This window comes from Tupaia chinensis, unplaced genomic scaffold, assembly GCF_000334495.1.
Source record: "Tupaia chinensis unplaced genomic scaffold, TupChi_1.0 Scaffold144276_1, whole genome shotgun sequence".
Classification (NCBI taxonomy): Eukaryota; Metazoa; Chordata; class Mammalia; order Scandentia; family Tupaiidae; genus Tupaia; species Tupaia belangeri.
Genome location: NW_006204133.1, coordinates 23971 through 39883, shown reverse-complemented (window position 1 = coordinate 39883; position 15913 = coordinate 23971). Strand labels below are relative to the sequence as shown.

At 45.3% G+C, this 15913-nt stretch overlaps 2 protein-coding genes across 2 annotated transcripts in view; both read left to right on the top strand.

Moving 5' to 3' along the window:
* Positions 1-3584, top strand: part of ZNF514 (zinc finger protein 514) — a 21067-nt gene extending 17483 nt beyond the window's left edge. The window contains 1 exon segment of the mRNA XM_027767544.1: positions 2268-3584. Within this exon segment, the coding sequence (XP_027623345.1) occupies positions 2428-3255 (828 nt within the window). The 5' untranslated portion in view covers positions 2268-2427 and the 3' untranslated portion in view covers positions 3256-3584.
* Positions 3585-15827: 12243 nt separating this feature from the next.
* Positions 15828-15913, top strand: part of MRPS5 (mitochondrial ribosomal protein S5) — a gene marked incomplete at its 3' end in the record, with an annotated part of 22995 nt that continues 22909 nt past the window's right edge. Inside the window, 1 exon segment of the mRNA XM_014583447.2 lies at positions 15828-15846.

The window sequence follows — 15913 nt, the reverse complement described above, 5'->3', positions numbered from 1 at the left end:
AAAAAAAAAAAAATGAATACTCTAAATTCTTTATCAGACATTTCTATGATTTCCATTGTACTGTCTGTGGATGAAGAGGAGTTATTCTTTTCCCTAGGGGATGAGGTGTTTTCTTGGTTTCACATATTTCTTGTGACCCTGCAGTGATTTCTAGTCATCTGATGGGTTATCTGTTTTTTCCTAAATTTTGGAAGATCAATCTGAGCTATCAGAGGTGCACAGGAGGATGTGGTCTTCAAACTCTTTGGCATTGTGCTTTCCTCTCTTTGTGACGCAGATTCAGTGGTAGTTGAGGAATATGAGGACCCAAATAGTATTCAGATTTGGCAACTTTTCACTTAAACTTGTCTAGACACTCAGTAGGTGGAAGCTGAGCAGCAAAGTGATAGGGTAAAATGTTGGGGCTGGCAAAAAGTCGAAGGAGAAAAGATTCTGCAATGACTATCTGTGGTGTTTGTGTGGATTTTTCATGAGAGGATTAATAAACTAAAATTTTTTACAAAAAAAACAATGAAAGAATAAAAGAGAAAAATGGATAAAGCAAACAAAAAATCATTTGTGAATTATAAAATGCAAAAAATGAAAATCACTAGCTCTCAGCTCTCATGGCAGACTCAGTCTTCTTCTGGCCTGCTTTTTTTGCCTAGAAGGGAGGGGGAGAGGGGAGGGGATTACTATCAAGATAAAGAAGGATTTCGAGCCTAGAAAAAAATTTTACCTTAAAAATTTTTTTAAAAAAGAAAAATTAGAAAAAAAGGAAAAGACAGAGACAGAAAGGCAGCAAGAGACAGAGAGACAGAGAGAAAAAGACAGGGGCTCTACCAGGGTAGATTCTCAGCAGAACAACTTCATTGCTCTTATCTCTGAAATCACTAGATCTCAGCTCTCATGGTGGATTCCCCAGCTTGCTTTATTATAAACCAATCCAACATAGTTATAACTGAACTGCAGAAAGATCCTTAAAATAACAGTGTCAGACCTGGCAGGTGGCATGGTGGTTAAAGGCACTGTACTTCCCCATGAATGACTGTGGTTCAAGTCCTGGACCTAGTAGCTTGCTTTCTCACTTTCCCTCTGTCTCTCTTTCTCTGTCTCTATCTGATCGAATTGGAAAATAATAATAATTAATAAAAGTAAATAAAATAATTTCTTTAAAACAAAAAAGAATAACGGTGTCATCTGTTGGGATTCATCAGGGAGAATACTGATCATATCTTCAGCTTTGCCACATAACAGACACGACCTGGCATATTCCTGACATTCATCCATGCTACTGAGTGTATACTTTTCCAGCCAGGAAAAGTTCTTCAATTTTGAGTACTCATGTGGATCCTTAAATCCACCTGAATCATCCAGGATGATCTCCAATCACAAGGTTTATGCCCTTGATCATGTCTGCAAAGTCCTTTTTCCACGTAAAGTAAGCTATTCACAAATTCTTGAGAGTAGGGCATGGTTATCTTTAGAGAATATTCTGCCCTCCAGGACTGTCACATACAGTAATATGACATGTGAATACACATGTGTACTATACATACTAACGTGTGATGTGGACTGAGGTGTTAAAGGAAGACTTCATGGAGACACGTCCTGAAAGATGTGCAAAGCCTTAGAGAAAGAGAGGGAGTGAGGGTGGTGTGGATGTGTGTAAGGCAGGGAAACTACCAGCTTAACTGTAGGAAGGGCACCTGCTAGAGGAGAAGCCAGGACACTGATAAAGTACTAGAGGACTAGAGAGATGCAGGGTTTATTATCCTGTAGACCCTGAGAGCCTTTGGAGGAGTAAGACCTGGGGGAAAACACAAGGAAAGAAACATGTTAGGAAGATGGAAGTGGTGATCCTGGAGATGGGAGGACTGGATAAAGGCTATGGCAATAACGTAGACCTGAAAAGATTAAGAGGATGGGAGTCTATGCCCAGGTGACTTAGAATCTTACACTTTGTCTATTTATTTTTGTCCCTGTCCCTTATTCTGTTTCCCTTGTCACCCTTCCTTTCCTCCTCTCATGTTAACAGTCTTTGGACTTATGTCAGGTACCAGATCAAAACATAATTCTCTTAGCTCTCCCTAATTTTCAGTTACTTTCCCATCACCTACTTTTGACACCTTCCAAGCCTTCTGACATAAAGCATTCTTGAAAGACTCTGTGTACCTCTTTTAGATGTTATTTTCAGGTCCATTTATCTTGTATACATTGTAGTTCACTTCCTCTTGGCAAACAAAATGGGTAATACAAGAATGTCTTTTTTCTTTTTTCTTTTTTAGCAGATTGGATGAGAAGACCTAAGCTAAGGAATCAATGCCAAGTCATGGAGTTTCCAAAGAAGAATTATCCCAGGTGGTATCAGTGGAAAAACACATTCGAGATGAACTCTGATCCTCCAACCTGAAAGCAACCTGTAGTTGTAAGGACTCTAGGTTGGAAATGCAGCAGATAAAACAGGAGAGATATCTGAAAGAAATGTCAGTCACTCACCAATCTAACACCACCCTTAGGAGAGATTATGAGTGGAGTGAATTTGGGAAAAGTTTCATCTTAAACTTGGTCCTTGTGAACCAATACAGTATTCCCACAGAAGGATCCCGTAAGTGTAATACAGAATTCAGACAGGCTTCAGGGATAAATAACTCTCAAAGAAGCCATGCAAGGAAGAAATCTTGTAAATGTAGTGAATGTGGGAAGTCCTTCCATTTCCAATCAGAGCTCAGGCGTCATCAGAGATGTCACACTGGAGAAAAGCCCTATGAATGTAGTGATTGTGGATGAGTCTTTGGTCATCTCTCATCCCTTATTAAACATCAGAGAACTCATACAGGAGAAAAGCCTTATGAATGCAGTGAATGTGGGAGAGCCTTCAGTCAGAGTTCATCTCTCGTTCTACATTATAGATTTCATACTGGAGAGAAACCCTACAAATGTAATGAATGTGGATGAGCCTTTGGTCATACTTCATCCCTTATTAAGCATCGGAGAACTCATACTGGGGAAAAGCTCTATGAATGAAGAGAATGTGGGAGAGCCTTCATTCAGAGTTCATCTCTCATTGTTCATTATAGATTTCATACTGGAGAGAAGCCCTACAAATGTAATAAGTGTGGGCGAGCCTTCAGCCAGAGTTCATCTCTCACTCAGCATTATAGATTTCATACTGGAGAGAAACCATACAAATGTAATGAATGTGGAAGGGCCTTTGCTCATACCACATCTCTTATTAAACATCAGAAAAGTCATACTGGAAAAAAGTCTCTGTGATTTCAGTGAATGTAGAAAGGCTTTTAGATGAAACATAGACATCACCAAACCTCAGAAAACGCGTATTGGCAAGAGATCCTACAAGCATAATGTGTGTGGGATGACCTTCGGTTGGAGGACACATCTTGTTCAACATTAGACAGTCCATATGAAGGAGAGGCCCTACTGATGTTAAGAGAGTGAGTGGGCTTTTAGTGACATCTCCTCTGTTACCAAACACGGGAAATTCATTCTACTGAGAGACCATGGAAATGTGAGGGTATAGAATGTAAACAGACACAGGTTGGGGCCAGCAGGTGGAATGGTGGTTAAGGTGCTGGACACCCACATGGCCAACTGTGGTTTGAGTCCTAGGCCTGGTGGCTTGCTTTCTCACTTTCTCTCTCTCTTTCATATGCCCTATGTGAAACTTTAAAAAATAAAAATAAAATAAATATAAAAGAAAATGCTCATTAGTGGCGGCATGGATACCTCTCTCTCTCTCTCTCTCTCCACTCACACACACACACACACAGACTTAGGTTATTCAACTTGAGACAATTTATGGTGGGGAGAAGCCTTATCATGTAGTGAGTATGGTACAGCCTTCAGTCCCATACTGTTCCTTTCAAAAAAATAAAAATCAGATAACTTGTATTGTGGAAAAATTCTGCAAGCATTGTAAGTATGAAAAAACCCTCAATAATACTTTTGCCTCTCCACTTCAAGAACACACACACACACACATACACACACACACACACGAGAAAAAGTGCTGTGGAGGTGGTAGATGTGGAAAAGCCTGCAGCTAGGCTGACGAAGGGAACCCACCCTTGAGAAAGACTATGACTACAGTGAGCGTGGGGAGGCTTCGGCCAAAATGCCACTCTTCGTGCCCCTCAGAGCACTCTCCCCACTGGTGGAAACTGGCGACTGGAAGGCACGTGGGAAAGCTTTTGGTGGATCTTCCGCCCTTTTGCAAAGGGGAGGATTTATACCAGAGTGACTCGGAGTTTGGTGAAGCTGGGACAATCCACTAGTGCAGTTCAGGCCTTGGTATACTTAACTCTTTTCCTTTAAAGAGAAACCCTCACGGCTTAACGAGTGTGAGGGAAGGCCCTTTGGGACTTGGGAGTTATACTGATAAAACTAGAGCTGAGGGAGGCTGACAAATCTCGTCCTCTGGTGAGTTTCTACCGGAGGTGGCCGTTTGTCTAACTGCACTGTGTTCTACCTTCCATCCTGTCGCTGCCGGGCATGTGTCACTGACAGGCAGCCTGTCACTGCCTGCGGGGAGGATGCGGGCTGAGGGAGGCAGAGAGCCCCTAGTGGTTTAGAGCTAAGGGAAGTGATGTTAAGAAAATGCCCTGCCCTGGGTGGTAGAGGCGGTAGAACTAGCTGAGTGGGCCCCTGTCCTCTGGTTAACAGCTGCAGTTTGGGGACTGAGCCAGGCCTTGCCTTACAGCCGCCACATCCACTTGGTTCTCTAGAACCTTTCTCCATGAGGCGATGGAATGGCCTACACTTGAGGAAAAAATCAATTTTCATTTCATCTTTAGTTCTTTGCTATACTGTTGTTTCTTGGCATTCTTTTTATTTCCATTGGTCTAGCTACTTATTTTTTAAAAGATGTCATTTTATTTATGATTATTATTATTGTTATTTTATTTGACCAGAGAAAGAGGAGGAAAGTGAGAAAGCAAGCCACCAGGTCCAGAACGTGAACTGCAGTCAGCCATATGGGAGTCCAGAGCCTTAACCACCACGCCACCTGATGCCCCAACGCTTTTGCCATAGGGCGTGTGCACTCACCAGAGAGAAACAGTGAGAGGGAAAGTGAGAAATCACCCCTGGGGGGATGGTTACCCCGCAATCCTTCCTCCATTCTTCTTCTGGGATTTGGGGCACACATGCACGCACGTGTTCCCAGCGTGGTTTTCAAGCCACCAGGTTGGGACTCATGCAGTCGGCCATGTGGGAATCCAGCGCCGTGACCACCACACCACCTGCTTGTCCCTTCATCACATCTTTTTTGCTACTGGAGCTGAAGTTTTTGAAAGGAAATGAAATATTTTTTAAGCATTAAAGTCACTAAAATATGGATGTTACAGAAAAATAAAAACTTCAAAAACATTATTGTTTGTGGGAACCAGCAGTTAACGTAATGGCTATGTCGCTGGACTCCCACGTAGTTGACTGCGGTTCGCATCCCGGACCCAGTGGCTTAAAACTCACGCTGGGCGTGTGTGCGTGTGTGCCCAAGATCCCGAGAGGAGAATGGAGGAGAAGGGATTGAGGAGTGACCAGGGGTGATTTCTCGCTTTCTGTCTCTATGTCTCTGTCTGTCTGGCAAATGCATGCGCACTATGGCAAAAATCTCTCCAAAAAAAAAAAAAAACCAAAAAACCAAACATTATTGTTTGTGAAAAAAGTCAGATGCCATAGACCACATACTATGTGGTTCATTTCTAGAATATGTTGAGAAAAGGCAAACCTTCAGAGACAAAGAAGATTCACTCCTGTCTGGGAGTAGCAAGTGAGCGTGACTACAAATGTTATGAAGAGTCTTACTGGGATGACAGAAATGTTCTACAACGATCATGAAGATGATGAACTGGTTTGATAAATTTACCAAAAATCATTGAATTGACACTTACAGTGGGGAGATTTGATGATATGTAAATTACACCTCAATAATCTGCTTTTGTAAAAGTCAAGTATCCCAGTATGCTGACTATGGCTGAACTAATGTTCTTTGTTACCTCAAGCCACGTGTGCATCATCTTTAGTGTTGCTGCCAGCTAAAATCCAGTGCTTGTTTCTGTGAATGATCGAGAGGCAAAGCAGAGAAGAAGCGGAGTTTATTTAGCTGTGTTTGAGCACAAGAAGTGGCTGAGAGTTAATAAGCTCACACGAACTCCCAGAACAGAAGTTTCCAGCACAGCATGTACCGATACACTCTCGTCTACCCACTGTTACCTACAGCATAAATTTGCTAATTCAGTATTACTCTCACTCCCAGAACAGAAGTTTCCAGCACAGCATGTACCATTACACTTCTCGTCTATCCACTGTTACCTATAGCATAAATTTGCTAATTCAGTATTACTCTCACTCTTGTGCTTTTCCCAAAATTGTTCAGTGCACCTTTTCCCTTCACTGACATTTATGATGCTGGTTTTGTTTTTATGGTGACACTGAATCTGTTAACTGAAACTTGTGACTTGTATTGATAGTTTAAGGGAAAATACAACGTATTTTTTTATTTTGGGGGAAAGGTTTTTGCTATAGGGTGTGTGGGCTTGCCAGAAAGACAGAGAGAGACAGAAAGACAGAAAGTGAGAAATCACCCCCCTGGGGGGATGGCCACGCCGCAATCCCTTCTCCATTCTTCTCTCGGGATCCTGAGCACACACGCACGCGTGCCTGGTGTAAGTTTAAGCCACCGGGTCCAAGACTCAAACTACGATCAACTACATGCGAGTCCAGTGACATAGCCATTACATCAACTGCTGGTCCTGACAACATATTTTCTTTTAAAAAATTTATTTTAAGGGCTGGCAAAAGCATTGGATTCCCGCATGGTTGACTGCAGTTCAAGTCCCAGACCTGGCAGCTCGCTTTTGTGCTTTCCCTTTTTCTTTCTTGCTGTCTCTCTCTGGTCAAATTAAAAAAAAAAAACAATAACAAGTGGAATTAAATAAATATTTTTAAAAATTTTATTTTAAAGCTTTTTTTTTTTTTTTGCCATAAAGTGTGTATGATTGCCAGAGAGAGAAAAACAGAGAGAAGGACAGAGAGAGGGAAAGCGAAAAATCACCCCCAAGGGCGGAAGACCACACCATAATCTCCTCCATTCTCCTCTCAGGATTTTGGTCACACATACACCCAGCACAATTTTTAAGCCACCAGGTCCAGGACATGAACTGTGGTCAGTCATGTGGGACTCCAGCTTCCCAATCACTTCCCAATCACCAGCTACTGGCCCCAATAATTTTTTTCTTTAAGAAGTATTTATTTCATTTTATTCATTCATTCATTCATTCATTCATTCAAAGTTGACCAGACACACACACAGAGAGCGAGAGCAAGAGCAAGAGCAAGAGCGAGAGCGAGAGCGAGAGCGAGAGAGAGAGAAAGCAAGCCACCAGGTTCGGGACTCAAACCGTTGTGGGAGTCTCCAGCACCTTAACCACCATGCCACCTGCTGGTTCCATCAACAAATATTTTTTAAAAAATAATTAAATAATTACTTAGGGACAAGCAGATGGCTTAATAGTTAAATCGCTGGACTCTCATATAGTTGACCATGGTTCAAGTCTCAGACCTGGCAGCTTAAATTCATGCTGGGTGAGTGTGCATGTGTGCCAAAATCTCAAGAGGAGAATGGAGAAGGGATTACAGCATGGCCATCCCCCTAGGGGGTGAAGTCTTGATTTTTGTCTCTCTGTCTCTCTGGCAAGCACACACACCCTATAGTAAAAATCTCTAGTATACATATATATATATGTATATATGTATATGTATATATATGTGTGCATGTGTGTATGTATATGTATATGTATATGTATATATATATATATATAATATTTCATTCAATTTTATTTATTATTACTATTTTTCACCAGAGAGAGAGGGAAAGTGAGAACCACACTTCCAGGTCTGGGATTTGAATGGTGGTAGCCACCACCCACCTGTGAGTCCCAGCATCTTATCTTTAAGCTATACTGTTTATAAAAAGAATCTAAACATCTGTGAGTAACTAGTATATTATGTATTACATTATTTTCCTAGTTTAATCTGTTACACTGTATCCCTTAGGCAAACACTCCCATTTCTTAAGATATCTCCCCTGGAACCTCTTCTCCATTGCATTCTTGTGATTATTGTCTAAAGCAAGTGGCTTAAGTTTCCTCTTCTAAGCAAACAGGCTTATTTATGACCTCATTTGTTACAATAGATTACATTACAGATTACATTAGTTACAAAAGCTACAAGCACCAGTTAACCTTCAATGTGTAAGAAAAAGAAATAAAGAAGATAAGAAAGAGGAAAGTGTAGCAAGACATCAGAGTTAAAATATTTTTCCTGTTATAGTATCTTTTTTAAAACAATTATTTTATTTTAATGAATTAATTAATTTAAATTTCACCAGAGAGGGACAGTGAGAGAGAGAGGGAGAAAGTGAGAAACTAAGCTGTCAGGTCCCAGACTCAGACCTTGGTTGGTCATGCAGGAGTCCAGCGCCCTTAACCACCACGCCCCCCGCCGGCCCTTATAGTATCATTTTTTTTTTTTTTGAGAGGTTTTTGTTATAGGGCATGTGTGCTTGTCAGAAAGACAGAGAGAGACAGAGAGACAGAAAGCGAGGAATCACCACCCAGGGAGGATGGTCACACTGTAATCCCTTCTCCTCCATTCTCCTCTTAGGATCTTGGGCATGCATGCACACGTGCCCAGCATGAGTTTAAGCCACCAGGTCTGGGACTTGAACTATGGTTGACTACCTAGGAGTCCAGCAACATAGCCATTATGCCAACTGCTGGTCCCTATAGTATCATTTTTTAATTGTCTCTTAAATTCAGTGGGTCTCAGAACCTTGTCAAGCTCTTTAAAAACATTATTATTATTATTATTATTTAATTTGATGAGAAAAAGATGGAAAGTGAGAAAGCAAGCCTCCAAGTCTGGGACTTGAACTGTGGTCAGTCAGGTGTGAGTCCAGTCCCTAAACTACCACACCACCTGCCAGTCTCAGGCTCTTCTTTTAAATTCATACCATGCTGGCTCTGCAACTTAGGTGGCAAACCCAAGCCCAGGAGCTGGTAGGGACCTGAGGAGTCTTGTCTAATAAGGATCAGCTTGTACCAGGACAGTCCTTTGGCACTGGAAGTCCAGATGAGCAGACCACCGGATGGCATAATGGCTATGTCACTAGACTCCCATGTAGTTGACCGTGGTTCAAGTCTCGGATCCAGCCACTTAAAACTCATGCTGGGAGCATGTGTGTGCGTGCCCAAGATCCTAAGAGGAAAATGGAGAAGGGATTGCAGCATGGCCATCCTTCTGGGTGGTAAGCTCTCACTTTCTGTCTCTGTCTCTCTGGTGAACACATGTGCCCTATAGCAAATCCCTCTTTTTTAAAAAAATGGAAGTCCAGATGAGGAAGCTGAGTGCAGAATCCTGGGAACCAGCTTAAAGCAGTTCGTGCAGACAGGCTGGATCTCTGGTTCAAGAGGCTGGCCACAGCACAAGGAGGAGGTGGGCAGGATGTGCAGGAGGCATCGTGGTCAGAAGGCACCCGGACAGCTGAGACCGGCTGCCAGTCTGGGGGCCTAAGAATCACACAGGAGTGTCTTCCCAGAGGCCCGCATCCCAGGAGCAGACGCGCAGCTCTCTCACATCAGTAATAGCTTAGTTTGCTCCTCTCCCTCCTTCACAGTGTCCTTTTCTAACACCCACACCGCCCTTGTCCCTGCACACCTGCCACAACTTTGTAACGGCTCTCTGCCCTCCATCTGTCCCTCTCTTGGTCTCCCTGCCACATCAGCCATCCTCAGCAACGTAAACCCACTGGCCCCAGAGCCCACAGGTAAGTCCCCCGCCTAGTTTGGCACCTAATACCCTCCTCAGTCTACTCCAGTCTCCTGCTGCCCCTGACAAGAGCCTCTGCTGCAAACTATTAAGAGCTCACTTGCCCCTGTGGTCCCCAGCTCTCACCTCTGCCACCTGTCAGCTGTGGGAATGCCTTCCCCACCTCCCCGAACCCCACGTAGTCAGCCCCAACGCTGTGCAGAGGCTCCAGATCTGTGATGCATTCTCTTGAACCTGAAGCGAAATCACACCATTCATTTGCAACCAAAAACACCTGTTTGTCCACATGTTTAAAAATGGAGAGTAGGGGTCGGCAGATGGACTCCCACATGGCCAGCTGTGGTTCGAGTCCCAGACCTGGAGGCTTGCTTTCTCACTTTCCCTCTGTATCTCTGTCTCTTTCTGGCGAGCATGTGTGCCCTGTAGCAAATGAAAATAATGATAGTATATAAGATTAGAAAATTCTTTTATTTTCTTTTTTTGGAGAGGTTTTTACTATAGGGTGCATGAGCTCACCAGAAAGACAGAGAGACAAAGAGACAGAAAGCGAGAAATCACCCCTGAGGGGATGGCCACGCTGCAATCCCTTCTCCTCCATTCTCCTCTTGGGATCTTGGGCATGCACGCACACGCGCCCGGCGTGAGTTTAAGCCACCAGGTCCAGGACACAAACCGTGGTTGACTACACGGGAGTCCAGCGACATAGCCATTACGCTAATTGGTGGTCCCTAAAATTAGATAATTCTTAAAAAATCAAATTCAAGTATAGATTGTATTGATTCATCTCTGGAAGGGCTTAGTGTGTGTGTGTGTGTGTGTGTGTGTGTGTACACAGAAATTCAGCACTATTTTATTTCGTAACACTGTAATGCCTTCTGGTACCAGCTACCCAGAGCAGGGCTAAACTCACAGGGGAAGGACATAAGCCCACGGGACTGCCCTTCCTTCAGTCCCCAGGCCACCTTCACTTCTGATCGGATGATTATAAATTCAGGGATTCCCTCTACCCCTGCAAGTTGGATAACTCACTAGCACGACTTTCAGAATTCAGGAAAATACTATATTTATATGGAGACAACTTTATAGCAAAAAGATATAAATCAGAACTCAGAACCAGTCTAAGGAAGAGACACATAGGACAAGGTAGAAAGGGTCCAGAAATGTAATACTTCTGTCCTCGCCAGGAACACGTCACCCACCGGCGCTTGGATGGACGACAACACACTGAGGGCTGTCAGCAAAGGACACTGCCTGAAGTGTGGCATCTGGAGTTTTAATTAGGGTTTCGTTACGTAGGCATGACTGATTAAATCACTGACCACTAGTCCCCCGTCCCTGGCCTACAGGTGGGGCTGACAGCACACAGCCAAACGCTCCAACCCTCCAATCACACAGTATTTCTGGCGTGGCCAGGTGCCATCCTGCCATCTCATCAGCATACTCTCCCTAGAGGCCAACCAGGAGTCATTTATCGGTGTAAACAATCAGCTGTGGTCCAAGGGGCTCCCCACGAATAATAAAGGCCCTCCTGGGCCTGCCCTGTAGCTTAGTGGTTAAGGAAGCCAGATCCCACAGGGCTGACCACAGCATGAAGCCCAGTCCTGGTGACTGAGAAACATGCTCCGTGTGCATGCCTCCAATCTCGACAGGATGGAGAAACAGCTATGAGATTGTGGCACGACCACACCCATGGGGGGGTGCTCTCTCCTCTCTGCCTCCCTGTCTCTCTCTGATGAGTGTGCATACCCTCTGGTAATTTTTTAAAAAATTGCTATAGGGTGCAAGTGCTTGCTGGAGGGAGAGAGAGAGAGAGAGAGAGAGAGAGAGAGGGAAGGCACCCCTCAAGGGGATGGACAAGCCCCAGTCTGTTCTCCATTCTCCTCTTGGGATTCTAGGCAGGCACACTCATGTGTCTGGCCTCCGAGTCCAGGACTTGAATAGCACAGTCGGCCATACGGACTCCAGCCGCCTTAACCACCGCACCATGCCTGACCCACGCCCCGCTGCTGACAAAAATAATAAAAGAAAGAGATTGCCAACATGCAGTGAAACAAGGTGAATAAAAACTATGTGCAACAAAGGTCACAGGAAACTCTCAGTCCCTCTGCAGGGAGAGAATGGAGCAGGGCGGCTGCATTCCTCCAGCCGTGAAGCTGGAACCTGAGAGCCGCTGAAGTTCTACGATCGTGACGCGGTGAGGGCAATGGCCCAGATGCCACCATGGCTCAATCTAGGGCAGTGCCACTGCCCACCACTACCTGTGCAGACGAGTTGAGGCAGCCCTGCATGCCACCTAGGGGAGAGGCGGTGGGATTAACAGCTTCTGCCGGAGGTAGTGACAGGTCTCTTACAGTCTTTATTTTTCACCACTGGACTAGGACTCTGTCCACATAAACAATGAGTCAGCAATTTCCCAAGGTAGAGTCCTGGATGATCAAGCCTGACCTCATTTTGTAGTTTGTGTCAACTTCCTGGTGTTGACATTGTGCTGTGTTCATGTAGGATGTGACCATTAGGTAACCACTAGTCCCCGTCCCTGGCCTACAGGTGGGGCTGACAGCACCTGGCCAAAAGCTCCAACCCTCAAATCACATGGTATTTCGGGCATGGCCAGGTGCCACCCTGTCACAGACTCCTGGAACATGTCTGGGACCCCTCTGTACTATATTTGCAACTTTTTATGAGCCTATAACTATTTCAAAGCCAAGGTGCCGGCAGGGGGTGTGGTGGTTAAAGGAGCTGGGCTCCCACATGGCTGATCACAGTTTGAGTCGCAGATTTGGTTGCTTTCTTTCTCTCTCTGTGTGTGTTTCTCTCTGGTCAAATTGAAAAAATAACGATAATAAATAAATAAATCACAGTTTGAGTCCCAGATTTGGTGGCTTTCTTTCTCTCTCTGTGTGTGTTTCTCTCTGGTCAAATTGAAAAATAACGATAATAAATAAATAAATACATGTTTAAAAAAATGTTAGAAACAAACCTAACCAGTTAACAAACTTGCTTCAGACCTCAGTAGAGCCCGAATACTTAACCAAGTCAGCAAGTTATCACGGGACCTGAGCTGCCCATCACTCTGCCCCAGTAACAGAACCGGCTGGTATCTGAGCCTTCAAGCCACAACGTCGATGGTGTAACACTTGGTCATCCAATGGAAGTAGTATGTACAAAACTGGACTCGAGTAGGTCTTAAAGGCCTTGTAATTGTGTGGCCTCCCCGTGCCTGTGCCCTACTCCTCCTCCAGTATGTTCTTTCTTTCAACTCCTACACAGATTCATGGGGCTGCCGACAAGCAGTTGTTGGAGAAAACTCTCGAGCTTGGTTTACGCAGGGCTCTGCCTAATATGCAGACAGCCCCTCACACAGTACCAGAATCCCAGACAGCGGTGAAGGGAAACCCTCCCAGTGGGAAGCACTTAGAGCAGTGCATCTGAGTCTTCATGCTGCCTGGCAGAAGTACAGGTCTACACTTTTTCTTTTTTCTCAAAAGAATTATTTATTTTATTATTATTATTATTATTATTATTATTATTATTTGGAGAGGTTTTTTTCTATAGGGCACATGTGCTCACCAGAAAGACAGAGAGAGACAGAGAGACAGAAAGCAAGAAATCACTTCCTGGGGGCATGGCCATGCTGCAATCCCTTCTCCTCCATTCTCCTCTCGGGATCTTGGGCACACACGCACACATGCCCGGTGTGAGTTTAAGCCACCAGGTCCAGGACTCAAACTGAGGTCATCTACATAGGAGTTCAATGACATGGCCATTATGCTGGCTGCTAGTCCTTTATTATCACTATTTTAAATTTTTTCTGTAGCCACTAGAGAGAAACAGAGAGGGACAGTGAGAAAGCAAGCCACCAGGTCCAGGACTGGAACCATGCGGACAATGTTCAGTGCCCTAACCACGATGCCACCTGCTGGCCCCAGGTCTGTGCTTTTTCATGGACTGTGGCTGGATGGCAAGTACTCAAAAGGAACATAATGAGAAAATTTGTGACAGACAAGTCTAGAGAAGAGGTATATAGACAGACTTTAGTGACTGGGCGTAGAATGTGAAGATAATCATGTCCCGTATGAACGCTGACCAAAGGGTGACCCGCATGAGGGAGGTTCTAAAGCAGTAGAGATCCATTCTGTGGCTGGTAGTCATCTTCCGTCCCCGGCCAAGCGGACTCACGAATATAGTCTTAAGAGATGGAGATTATGAACTCAACATCAACTTTCACTTTCCTGGGCCAATCTGGTGACATCCAGTGTCCATATTCCAACAGCAGACACCAACACAGATACGGGCCACCACGCAGGAGGGCTTAGTCAGCTACCTGGTCGTAGGCATGGTCGTAGGGTACACTGGGCCGGTTCTGCCACGGAAGACACAGCCCTTTGTCCTTGCCAGAACACACACCTTGGATACAGGATCGCTGTTCCTGTCCACAAAGCTTCTGCCCAAACAACTCTCTGGATTTACAGAATGCTTTTTATTTTTTTAATGGTTCTGGTATCCCACACAGCATGTTTCTGACCTGGGAACTCCCTCCACAGTAAATGAAGTATGGCGACAGGCCCCTGCTTGTGCAACTAACTGGCCTTACCAAGTTCCCAATCAGCTTGAAGCAGCTGGCTTGACAAGTGAGTGTAGTCCGTTTCTATTCTTTTCATTGAGCCAATTTGAGATGTAAAAGGTCTACTGAAATGGGCTGCATCAGGGTCAGCAGGTGGCATGCCAGTTAAGGCACTGGACTCCCATATGGTTAACTGGTTTAAGGCTTGGACTTGGGGCTGGCTTTCTAGCTTTCCCCCTCTCTATTTCTGACTCTCTCTGGCCAAATTAAAAATAATAGTAAATTTAAAAATAAAATAAATAATTCTGCCCCCCCCAAAAAAGGAAAGAAATGGGATGCCTCATAAAACTGGAGCAAAATGGGTTTTCTATTGTACCAAAGAAGAGAAAGAGGATGGAAGAAGTAAATTTTAATGGTCTTCATAATATATGACTGTAACTTGTCACTATTTTAATTTTTTGTATGCTTGAAACAGTTTATACTAAATTTAAAACTTGGAGGCCTGGGCTGGCTCTCTGGCCTAGTAGTTAGGATTGCCAGATGCCACATGGCAGGATGTGCAGTTTCAGTCCTGGCCCCGAGGCTTGAAAGGCTACAGGGTGTGTGCACTAGTTCAAAATCCCGACGAGATGGAGGGACGGAGAAGGAATTATGGTGTGACGATGCCCCAGAGGTGGGTGCTTTCTCTTGCTCCCTTTCCTGTCCTTCTCTGCCAGGTGCAATGGCCCTCTGACCAACAAAGAAAAAAATGGCAGGCCTGTCTGAGCAGGATTCCCACGCTCTTACAAGACAAATCTGTCTTTCTTCTGTGTCCTACGTGGTTCATCTGTGGGTTTTTCTGGCAGGAGCAGATGGTCTGAAGCCAAGCCTCAGTTAAGTAAAATCGTGTGTGCGACCAACTGGTAGAACCAGAATGAACAGGCACAGAGGGCCTAGAGCAAATTTAAAAATAAATCAAACCTTCAGCACTTTACTGAAATTGGGTGTGAACACTCCTCGTCTGTATCGTTCACTCTTGGACCTCCCCTGCACTCATAAGAGCTCGCAGCGGCAGCCGGGCTCAGCTCGAGGGCCGCTGCCCAGGAATTTTCGGGATGGGAAGGCGACGGTCCGCTCCTCTGGCGAGTCCCGCTTTCTCTGGGGCGGGAACAACGTGGGCTAGCCTCGCCCACGCCAGAGAGTCAGTCCAAGCCCCGCCCACGCTGGTCCAAGCCCCGCCCACGCCAGCCCAGCCTCCCGTTGGGTCCTGACGCCAGGACCCCACGGGGCTGTCCGCGGCTGCGCCCGACTCCGCCTTCTCTGTAGCCTGAGCAGACAACCCCCATCTCCTCCGGGTCTGCTCTGCCGCGTGGCTCTCGGGCCCGAGGAGTTCGCCGCGAGAAAGGGCCGCGAAAGAGGGCCCCCCGTTTCACGAGGGGGGGTCGCGGTAGGCGGTGGAGAATACGGCCCTGGACGGGAGCCGGTTCGCTGCCTGCGCTGCAGCATGGCGGCCGGGGGACGCGCCGGCAGCCTGTCTGCCGT